The sequence below is a fragment of the Lissotriton vulgaris genome, chromosome 7 (genome assembly GCF_964263255.1).
Source record: "Lissotriton vulgaris chromosome 7, aLisVul1.2, whole genome shotgun sequence".
Classification (NCBI taxonomy): Eukaryota; Metazoa; Chordata; class Amphibia; order Caudata; family Salamandridae; genus Lissotriton; species Lissotriton vulgaris.
The window spans coordinates 1,101,713,882-1,101,725,928 of NC_141695.1; the positions used below are offsets into that span (position 1 = coordinate 1,101,713,882).

At 43.5% G+C, this 12,047-nt stretch overlaps 1 protein-coding gene across 1 annotated transcript in view; it reads right to left on the reverse strand.

Moving 5' to 3' along the window:
- LOC147702976 (solute carrier family 22 member 4-like) overlaps nucleotides 1-12,047 on the reverse strand; it is a 400,838-nt gene that overhangs the window by 96,892 nt on the left and 291,899 nt on the right. Inside the window, exon 6 of the mRNA XM_086931556.1 lies at nucleotides 3,781-3,881. Within this exon, the coding sequence (XP_086787682.1) occupies nucleotides 3,781-3,881 (101 nt within the window). The remainder of the gene's footprint in view (nucleotides 1-3,780; nucleotides 3,882-12,047) is intronic.

The window sequence follows — 12,047 nt, forward strand, 5'->3', positions numbered from 1 at the left end:
GCTCCATCCATCTGGGAAATTGGTTGCTTACAAGATCCTTTTTTATGAATTGGAACAAAGGCAGCAGTTCTCAAGGAAGATGGTGTTTTCTCATGTTCCCAAACAGTATTGTATGCTGTTTTCGGAATGGTGGTCCAGAGTGATGGATCATGATACATATCTGAGGGAATTTTCTCAGGACCTGGTGCTTTCATAGGTTTTTGACTGAATATAACCTTATGGAATTCTTCCTCTGTAAACTCAAGGGTAGGTTCTGGAGTGTCCTCAGGGGCTGGGATCTATTTCAAACCAAGCTACGTTGATTATCCGCATCGTGATTGTTGCTGGTCTCGTGGATGAAGCAGCTAAGACTTCAAACACTGAAATAAGTTGGACAGGATAAAGGGTTAAGATGGTAAGAGCAAAGAGACTGAAGGGAGCGTCTAAAAACAACAAAAATGCTCATTAGAGAAGCTGTGTGAGGACTGGAACAGCAGTGAAGGAGCCCAACAAAAGGTGCAGATGCCAGGCAAATAGGTTTTGGTTTGAATTGCTTATATAATTTCTGTTATATGATTTCTCTGCTTAGGATGGCCCATATAACCCACATAAGAGACCTAGGCAATTTTGGATGGTGATAGTCTCTTTATCTAAATCAGCAGAGAAATCATGATGGAACAGGAAGGACACCAGCACTCTTATTGGTACAGTTCACAGCACAAGGTTGGATTACATAGCTTCCAGGGTTGTAAGTAATTTTGTGTGTACATCAGCTTTGTATGGTTCTTGTGAAGTGTGATGTCATAAATATTTCTACAGAGGAGAGGGTGACCAACAGGAGTGTAATTGCTGTGAGAATCCCTTTCAAACCTGACATGTAAAGCATTTGATCTTACGATAGGATTCGCACAACAAAACTATGAATTTTATATAGGAAGACTAGGACATATATAGGTGAAGAGTAGAAATGCCTAATTTAGCCCCATTTACAGTATAACCCTGTAGATTTCTTGTTGTTCTTATAATAGCAAGTTAGTCTGATCTGAATACACAGGGGACGATTCATATCTTAACGGTATGACTACACCATCGCAAAGGTGACATAATATACATACTGTCAAGTATGCCAAGGTATGCCCAAACCATTTCGAAGCAGCCAAACCTAACGTTTGGCTCTGGCGGTGACCACTCCATCACCTCCACAGTGGAGAAGTGTGGCTCACTGGTTAGAGGAGGTAGTCCCTGATGCAGAGGTCAGACCCGGGACCAGGGTTCAATTCCCGCCGCGGCAGGGTCTTGAGCTCAAAAATGTCCATGGACTCGATAATTCTTGCCTCGGTGCCTACTCGAATCATGGGTTCACACTCTGCAACTCTGGGCAACAGCTTGCTTAATCTCCACTACGGCCCACCGCGATGGGATGCCTGGTCTTCACCTTGGGGATGCCCTGTAGGGGTTATCTCGCAGGGAAAGCCAGGACGGGTTCCCAAAGCAAGCGCTAAGAGACCTGTCGGTGATTTGGCGCTATATAAATCGAAATTAACATAACATAACAGCCAAACTACTGTGATGGCCTGACGGATTAATGACTGTCAGGGAAATGGCTAAATGTCCACACGCTAAATCAAGATTGGCAGACATACAGCCATTTTTTTTATGGCCATCGCTGCCAGGCAAATCCCAATGGTGAGAGACATAGATGGTAATAATATTCCCCTTAGCATGGTAGATGGCTCCCATGGGGAGGGAAGCATTACATTTCTTTATTTTCAAAAAGAAAATCCTGCTTCAGGATTTTCGTTTTCAAAATTAAAAAAAAAGAAACATGTTTGGGACAGGGCTCCATCCCGCTGATTGAGCCATGTGTTAAACAGCGAAAAGCATTGACAGGACCCACCATGATGGCGGTCATTTATTCATTTTGCTGGCGATCTCTCCACCAGAGAGACGGAGTAATCTACTCTCTCCCCCTGGCGGAAAAACGTGCCATCCACCAACTTCTAAATGTTTTGTACATTGTGATAAACACCACTGGGAAAACCTTAGGAAACCTGTGATTCATGCTAGGAAAGCCCTCAGATAATTTTGTATGAGAAATATTTCAGGGAGATTAGGTGAACTGAAATCAAAGATTAACCCATGCAGCTTTTTAAAAATGTACACAACATGAGAGGCAAATTCTGTGGTAAACACTTGCCTTACATATTTATGCTCAGATCTACTAAGGGCTTGTGTTGCCCTTGTATCATGCAAGGTGAAGCAAGAGCAATGCTTGCCCTTCAGTAAGGTTTACTGTGCTACACAGAGCCACCTTGCGTGGCATAGTGAATCTGCAGAAATGCAAGGCAGCACAAGTTGATCCTTGCGTTACTCTGCCCTGAAACGTGTTCCATGTGTGGAGCGTGGATGTTCCCAGGCATCCATCCATGATTTTTGAAGCATTTCCAGATTTACTAAAAATAGTAAGCCTGGAAATAAATCAAAATGCTACGCCTTCTCAGGGGAGGTGTAAAAAGGAGCAATATGTTTATTTTTACTTGTTTTTTCCTCTCTTTGTGTGCTGCATTCTGTAAGAGGAAAATCATCTCAGTATGTTTTTTGTGCAGGAAGGTGTTCTTTCCTGCACTAAACAAATCCTGCCTGCAAAGCAGGCCCCCTTGCAGAATGGTGCAATGGTTCATGCATTGGCGCTTGGCAGGCACTGGTGTGCCAGCGCAGAGAGAAAGCAGGAATGCACCATATCTTACTAGATATGGTACATTCCTGCCCTCTCCATTCTCCATCTGACATAGAAAAGCAAAGCAAGCTGTCTTGCGGCGTTGCTCTGCGTCAAATGTTAGTAAATCATCCCTCTAGGAACCTTATTTAAACTTTGTTGGACATATTTTCGCCCAGCCCATAGTGCGGCACATGTGCAACCTGCGCCACACATGGGACTGTAGCCCTACCAAATCTAGCCTTTCCCTCTGCAATGAATGGCATTTTTGCACTTGTGGAAGCTCCCACTGCCATGGCGTGAGCGTTCTTGGGTAAAATGTAGGATAACACCCCTTGACCCTGCACGTGATATATTCCTTTAAGACTCCATCCACTTGCTGCCATTTCAACCCCTAACCACGAACTCTTGCAGACAGTTTGCATGGAAACCCATGTGTGTCCTGGAAAGTGGACAATTTCCCTGGTTCACAGGGATTAAAGACTCACCAAGGCATCAGGGCGGATTGCTTAGTTTTCAGAGTAAGACTGTAAGTGGAGAGGTGTGGTGTAGCGGCCAGGGGGGATGACTTCGGAGCACAGGGTTCACGGTTCAATCCCCGGTGGCTGCTCAGCTCAGCACCATGTGACTCTGGGCAATAGCTCACTTAATTTCCACGACAGCCTCCAGCGCCTTGAGACCCGAAAGGGTGAGTAGTTCGTGCTCTACAAATACGGATTTACGTTTACATTTTTTTAAATCACATGTTCGCACCAAGAAGGTTAGACTGCCAACAGTCACGGCGCTGGACTGGGTAATCTGTCAACACCATTTCAGCTTTCATCTCAGCAGTCAAATTGGTGTCTGAAATGGCAGTTCCAGCGGTGCTCTACTATAGGGAACACTATCTCCCCCTTTCTGTCAACGAGGCCAGGGAACGAAGAGGCGGGCAGATGTCGCATCGCTGCCCTGCTCTAAGTGAGGACCTTATTTTTTGTATTCGTCTCAAGGCTTGTTTTCAGAGGGAGGCCACACAGAAGGTGGTTGTCATCATTTGCATCAATGTCTGTTAGAGGTAACCAATCAAGAGCTGTGAGCCTACTCACCATAGAAATATTGTCATTATTGTGATGGTGCGAATGTTGGGGGTCTTAATGAGGTCCACAAATGTGTGCTTCTTCTGTTGACGGAACTTCAGGTCTTCCATCTGAAGAAAGAAAGCACTAACATTAGGTAAAGATGGCACCAGGAATGTTCCTTTAACACATTTACTCATAAAATAAAGGCATTTTTCATTAAGTAAACAACATTTTGAAGTGGTTATATTGGCACGTCGTTGTGACACCGCGCCAAAGTTACAGCAGTTGTTGCATAAGACAAGTGGAGAAAGATGGTTTAAATAAGTTTTAAAACACACACATGGGAAAGTGAGTGTGAACTTTTCCAACCTGTCCAGGGTGCCATAACCAAGGTGTGTGTGCTTATACATATGGGAACACATATTAAATAAGCACACACACATAGATGAAGTTGAAATGCGAAACCGTCAGGTTGTATGGATGGATGCACGGATGGGTGGACATTGCACGGGATGGATGGACAGATCTAAAGCCCTATCCAACGTCTGCTTCAATGTCCGTGAGCCTAGAGCCTTGCTGAGGATGAAGAGATCCACAGATCAAGGGCAGCAATGGACACACCATTTACACTCAAGAATTATAAAACTCTTGGCTAGATGACAGCCTCAGATCCCAGGACTACTGTCCTGTAGGGACAGCACCCTGCATTTTTCTTGAAAAGAAAAAATGGACAGGAATTGAGCTTCTTGTGCAATGGTGCCTAGGTGGCTGCGCATTGCATGTCTAGCCAGCGCAGCCTGTACCTTGAGCATGCTCGCTGACGTCTTCCCTGCTATTAATTGTATGGCAATATTGGAAAGTGTATTAACTGGGAAATGATCAGATTTGTGAATCACCGACAATGGGATCCATTGCAGCACTGGTCACTGGTGGTATTCATGATAACTCTGATAGCATGAATGATACTGAAGTGGAGCAGACTATGAAAGGGCATGGGCTTTAAACTGAGCTCACCTGTGAGATCGACCTATGGTCTATATATCCCTGGTGGAAGCCCCCCCCCCGTTTATTTCCTTCTGAGCAAATATTTTTCTCAACAATTTATTGGCCAAGTAAGAAAGTGACAACTATTTTGCATCACCCTCTACATTTCATCCAAGCAGTGGCAAAGTGTTTGGTTGTAATATACCCTTCAAATGGGACCTCAAAATGTTTGTATACCCTCAGTATAAAGAAGTACTGAGCCCACGAAGAAAAAAGTACACTTCTTTGAGGATGTTAAAATGCACCATAAATAGGACTGATTGGAGGAAAGAAATCTGTGAGAACCCTGACAGTTCTAGGAAGACAACTATCTCCAGCCATTGATTTAAAGTGACCATAACTGATGGCTTAGATCAGACAAAAAAAACATTACTTTTAACCATTCTTAATGTTGAAGTTTATCATTAGTTGCATATAAATGTATTAATGCCTGCTCTCCTACAAACCCAATTAATGACCAAGAGGTTGTTGAGCGGCAGGCATGACACCTGTATTCGAAATAGTTTTAGCTGGTATAAAAATGGATGTTCAGGGATATGGTCCCAATCTACGATAACAATATAGAAGAGAGGCTTCGAGGAGATGGTGAGCATTCGCCTTTTGGAATTGCTTTTGAAAAAGATGTGAAATGAGTTGTGATTTTAAAGAATGCACTGCATTCTCCTGCAATAATTTTTTTTTTATTCTAAAGCCAAGAATATTTGGGATGATTAGAAACAGCACAATGGTAAAATAAAATGGTAAAACTGGGTAGAACCTTACAGGAGGTGGTGATTCTACCCTATAATTTCATGGAGTAACTTAGATTCTATTTTACAAGAAGTATTTGGAATTCTCCTGCAAGGATTTTGTGGGCCATCCAATTGCAAATGATGCCTTTTAGTCATGTTGGAGAGGGCCATTGTTCAAAACGGAATAGAATTTCTGTGTTATTTAGAAATTTGTAATTCACCATACAAGGAAATGTTAGAAAATGAGTGAAAAACTGTGCATAATTAAGTAAACGTTACCAAACAAATGAGTTTAAAGGCAATTTAGGTGTCATGGGCATACAGGCATGTAGAAACAGGTACAGCCAATCTGCACCCTCAGACATAGTCGGGAAATGCTGCAGGGGCCCTATCTCTTTCCTGCTGAAGCGGTTCTAGTGGGACCTTGTGCAGAGCGTCAAACGCCATATATGGACCACATTGAGGCTTGCGACTTAACAGCGTGGAGTTGGTTCCATCTCCACCTCCAGTTACAGGAGCTGACCTGGCAGCACCCCGGCCCTTTAGTCATCACTCTGGAACGGATCCGCTGGTAGTGTATGGCAGTCTAGAGGTAGAGTCCTGCTTCTTGCTCTGATTTTTCTCTCTCTGTGCAGCTGCCTATGCCCCCTTCCACTTTGGATGGACAAAATAAGTTCCCATAACCCGGGCAAAAAGTATCAACAAGCGTGGTGCCCAAGAGCAACTATGTAATCTCACTTGGTTGAACATTCACAGTGGCCCAATTGGGCGTGTCCTTTTTCTTCACTACGACTCCATATACCTCCGAGATCTTCGGTGTGGGAAATTGAAAATATATACTCTAGCCACTCTTCGTCGTAGATGGCATGGTAGGGTAGAGTTGATTACATATGGCCCCTAAGTAAAGTTCACCTCAGGAATCCATGCATCATATTGGCATCTGCACTTCAAGAAGTGTCAGTTATATATATTTCATTCAGAGTGTCAACATTTCTTAGCAGTGCTGCCATGCTTTTAATCTCAGCCAATATCAAGACTTGTCAGGAGGGTTGTCATAACTATTGGACTGTGCTAACACTTTTCATCAGGTTTGCTACACACTTATTGGACAGTTTATATATGGGCTAATGCCATTCTCAGGAGACCAGCCAAAAACGGATTGGCAGTGTCGACAATTTTCACAAGAGAAGCCATACACTTACTGGACAAGAACAATGATTCTCAACAGGGCTCCCATACTTTTATTGTACCATGTTAATAATTACTAACAGGGCTGCTTACATTGTTATGGCCTGTGCCAACTCTTCCCAATAGGAATGCAATATTTGTCATAATAATGTCTTGAATTTATATATTAACTCACACACAAAATGGAAATGGAGCACGCGCTGCCGCAAAGCAAAGGAAAATATAGAAACAGAGCGTAAGCATATACACATAGAAAAATAAACATTTAATAAACAGAAAGTGAAGGGAGGATTGGCACAACAACAAACCAACAAATGGATATAATGGTTGAAGGATGCCTTCACAGGTAGGAGGAGTGAAATTTTTGCATGACATTTTGGTTTGATTCTGTAAAATGAAACTAGAATGACGAATCTGGGTCCGGATTTTTCAAAATAAGCAGGAATACCTTAACCACATAACAGATCATCATCATCATGGTAATAGCTTTATTTTAGCAATTGACAGAAAAAGCAAACACAATGACTTAAAACTATCATATTATTCAATAATTAAACACATAAAAACATGGCATGTAAAATAATTAAAATACCCACAATTAAAACTATGATGAGGTGATGAGTAAAATGTATAATGCGCAGACAATAACCCGAAGGTATCAAGGCGCCTAACAGAACAATTCAGAAAGAAATTCGCTACATCGCTACAGGTACGCTTGCGTAAAAAGGTGAGTTTTCAGGGCCCTTTTGAAAGCCTGAAGGGTGGGCAGTGATCTTATTTCCAGAGGAAGAGCATTCCACCACGCAGGGGCCAGGGTGGAAAAGGCCCTGCCACCCCATTTCGCTCTCCTGAAACGGGGGGTCGCTAGCAGAAGTCTGCCGGAGGACCGTAGATTCCTAGTGGGAGAATAGCGGGACTAGCAGCATATAAGGAGAACATCACAACAGTTAAAGGTTACATTTCATCCAAAAAACCATATATTTATTGTCTACTATTATACATACATATAAATCATTAAAAAACAGCAAAATGCAACTTGAACACAATAATCATAGGTGCTAAGTAACAGACGCAGTCTTTTTCTGTCTGTGTCTCCACATATATGCAAAAAACCAAGAGATAGCAAAGCCAATTGGTTAAGCTATGTCTGCCATGAATACCCTAGTTTCAATTTTGTAGTCCCTAATGCCCAAATTGTGTACGTAATACTGAGGACAAAGGTACAGAACATAGTCTACAGTTTCCCTGACCTCTAGGCAAAACAGTCAACTTAGGTCCGGTAACGGTTCAGCACCAGCAAGGGTGCGCCGACACTTAGCAGTAAATGATTGAAGCAGCAAGGTCCCAACACGGAACTTAATGTAGAGTGTCTTAACAATCGGAGGATCAATTGTGTCCATGTACATTTCCAAATGATAAGTGTCTTTGAATTCCAGAAAGGTGGAGGTGAGGGTGCCTACCCCCTCAGAACTGTGCAATCTACCATCAACATATCTTCAATACTACTCCTTGAGCAAAGTCTTAGAAATGCCACTCGACATTTCCGGAGGAGCTCACATGTTACCACATGAATGCTTGATATATTTCAACCATGCAATCCTGGTGGCCCGGGGAGTTTCATGATTTCTTCCAAGCCCAGACAAGAAGCTAATAGTTCAGCTGATGACCAAATCCTCCTCCAGTACATCAAGGGTCTAAGTTTTACTCTGTGAGTGAGTGAACAAATGTCAAGATCTAAACGAAGTGGCACTAGTGGAGTACTAGGGGGACGATTGGTGGTATCAATGTTTACTCTAACAATCTTGTTTAACCTTTACTATGAGCCACTATTTAGCTTGGCAGGGGTCTTAACAGCGTGCAGAACTTTAAATACTCTTGAACACGTCGATAAACCTTTCTTAATGTTCAATAGTAATTAGATTTTGACTCTGTCATCATTTGTAGGTCAAGCTTTCGAGACCTCTTGTATATACTTTAGTATATACTTATATATGTATGTACTTTGTGGGCTCTGGAGATCAGCCCTAGGACTGGTCTGCTTCCGCTTAGGCACTTTTATTCTGTTCAACTGCCTCTATTTAACTGTCTTGATAGAATGTGCTGCATAGCTAAATACAGATAAGGTCCTAAAGGCAAGACCGATTGCATTGCAAATGCTTGTTTATATATTTACAGTTAGAATTAGAACGGCTCTGAGAGAAACCTTTCCCTTGTGTTTTTTCAGCATTGACTTTAGCCTTGTGACAGAGAGACTTTAAATCTGAGAGTGGTAAATCTTCTTTAATCCATGTGTAAATCAGTTCTGTGCAGGGAATCCTACCCTTAAATAATTGGAAAGCTTGCACTCAGTAATGGAGTACAGGGTGCAGTGGTAAGTACTGATCTTTTCAGATACAAACTTTTGAAATTCATACCTGTTGCCAACAGCATTTTTTACTGCTTTAACAATAACACTAATGCATCTTTCTAATAACTTGAAATCTTTAAAATCCTCCCCACACCTACAAAGCTCTCTACAACACTGGCCCTGCCTACCTGAACAGCTGCATTCACTTGCACCAAGCTTCCAGGCACCTCCCCTCGGCCAGTCTCTCACTAGCACACACCTCAAGCACACACAAAAGAGGAAGGGGCAGCACCTTCTCCTACATCACCCTAAAGCCTGGAAAAAACCTCCAGAAACACATGACAGCTTCCTCCTCACTTTTTTACTTTTGCAAGAAGCTAAAGACCTGGCTTTTCGAGAAAGACCCTTTTTTTTATTTATAACATTTTGTATAGCATGAACAAGACCCACGCGGGTATCAGAGAGCACTGGCTTCACACCTCTGCAGCAGAGCGCCTGGATACTCTCATGGGCTATTAGCACGCTACAAAAACATTGATAACATAACAAAACATACATATCAATTGTGAATGCGTTGGTCTACTAAGGTACAAAATTCACAAGGGTCTACACAAGGGTCTACCAAAATACGCAAGGATGCAACATTTCAGTCAGTGGGTCCAGCCACAAGTTGATTTCTAGAATAATAATTTAATGTCTTCCTACCAGTATGTCGCTTCGCAGTAAAATGTGATTGAAGTCTTTCCAAATCTTTTACATATTCATCAAAATGTGCAGGCTATAATCCTTGTGGAGGAATAATTGCAGATAAATGCCGACCCTCCTCACCTGGGCCCCTCTCACCCCAGAAGACATCGCAAAGACAGTGAAAAGCATCCACTCCGGAGTACCCACTGACCCTTGCCCACCGCACATTTTCCACAGGGCCGCCACTACCATCGCACCTGCACTACGACGAACGAAAGTTGTCAACATCCAGCTAGCGCACTTCATAGGAGCCAACAATATCCTTGACTCCTCTCAATCCGGATTCCGCAGCAACAACAGCACTGAGACCGCACTCATAGCCGCCACTGACAACATCGGCACCCTCTTCCACCAAGGCCACACTGCAGCCCTCACCCTCCTAGACGTCTCAGCAGCCTTCAACACAGTCTCCCACCGCACACTAGCTGGTGGAATCTATGACGCCGGCATTCAGAGAACTGCCTTACACTGGATTTGATCTTTCCTCTCAGGCAGAACACAAAGAACAAGACTCCCGCCATTCCTCTCCAAACCTACAGAGATCAGATGCAGAGTACCCCTAGGATCCTCCTTCAGCCCCATTCTCTTCTTTGTCTACATGGCTCCCCTCACAACCATTGTCAGAAAACACAGACTCAACATAGTCTCATACGCCGACGATACCCAGCTCATCCTCTCCCTCACCAAGGAGCCTGACATCACCAGGCCCAGTTTCCAAGTAGGAATGAAGGGTGTCGCAGCCTGGATGAGAAGCAGCTGCCTGAAGCTCAACTAGCGAAAACAGAAATCCTCTTCATCCGATCCACCTCCTCCGCATGGGACAAAACCTGGTGGTCCCCCACCCTCTGAAACCCACATACCCCTATGAACCACGCTCCAACCTCAGCATCATACTCAACTCTTCACTCACCATGAACCGCCATATCAACACGTGTCCTCCACATGCTTCAACACACTCTGCATACTCCCCAACACCTTTGAATGTATCCCCCCTAACTCCAGGAAGACCGTCACCCATGCACTCATCATCAGCAGACTGGACTAAGGAAAGTGCCCTACGCCGGAATCAACAAAACACTCCTCCGCAAATTCCAGACCATCCAGAACGCTGTAGCCAGACTTGTCCTCGACATCCCACAACATGACCACATCACCAAACACCTCCCCGACCACCACTGGCTCCATGTCGAAAAAAGAATAATCTTAAAACTGCACACACACGCCTACAAAGCCCTCCATAACACCAGACCCCAATACCGCAACAAAAGATTCTCCTTCCACGCCCCCAAGAGAAACCTCCGCTCTGCGGACCTAGCCCTAGCCACAGTCCCCCACATCCACAGGGCCAGAGCAGGTGGCAGATCCTTCTCCTTCATTGCGGCCAAGACATGCAACAAATTGCCCCTTCGCATCAGACAAAGCCCGACACTGACCCTATTCATTAAGGATCTCCAGACCTGGTTCATTGGATGACCACATAGCTGCTCGAAACCCCCCTGCCCCAGAGCCTTGAGACCCTCACGGGTGAGTAGCACGCTTCAAAAATTCCTGATTGATTGATTAAATAGTCAAAAACCTCTTGCCCTTTGGTCTCCAACAAATTTACCAACAATGTTCTTTTTTCTTACAGGTAAAAATGTATTCCCATCAACAGCAATCATACAACTCATGCAACTAGTAAACAAACCGAACCACCTATTCAATCTTTTTGCTTGCTTCTTTTTGTTTTGTAAAAGTGATGGGGGATTCCCATATTGCTGCATTTTAAATTAAGTGTGTGGCAGACACTGCATTTGATACATAATATTATTGCTCTAGACTTAGAGATCACGTTAATGAACAAACAAACATTCATATACAAATCAGTACGTTGAGTTGGTAAAGCTGCTTATCCCATGTGAGTTGCAGATCTGAAATTTTAGGGCTGAGAAATGCTTAGTGAAATGAATTGCCAAAAGTGTTATGCAGTTTGACCACTAAGTGACGCTGTTACACATCAAAATGGTGCAGAGCTTCTAAGCACCTAAAGCTTTTTTGACCGGAACAACCTAAACAGAAAAGCATTCTTGATGAAAATACCAGCCAGCAGCAGAGCTCTGTATTTATGAGATGTGTGATCAAAGAAGGCAGGAATCCTTGCTAGCTCCAGAGCAGGGTGTGGACACCACCAGGGACTGCAAAGGAAATTGTTGTAAATTGAAGAAATGTGCCGGAGGCAGTGAGACTTGGAAAACAGT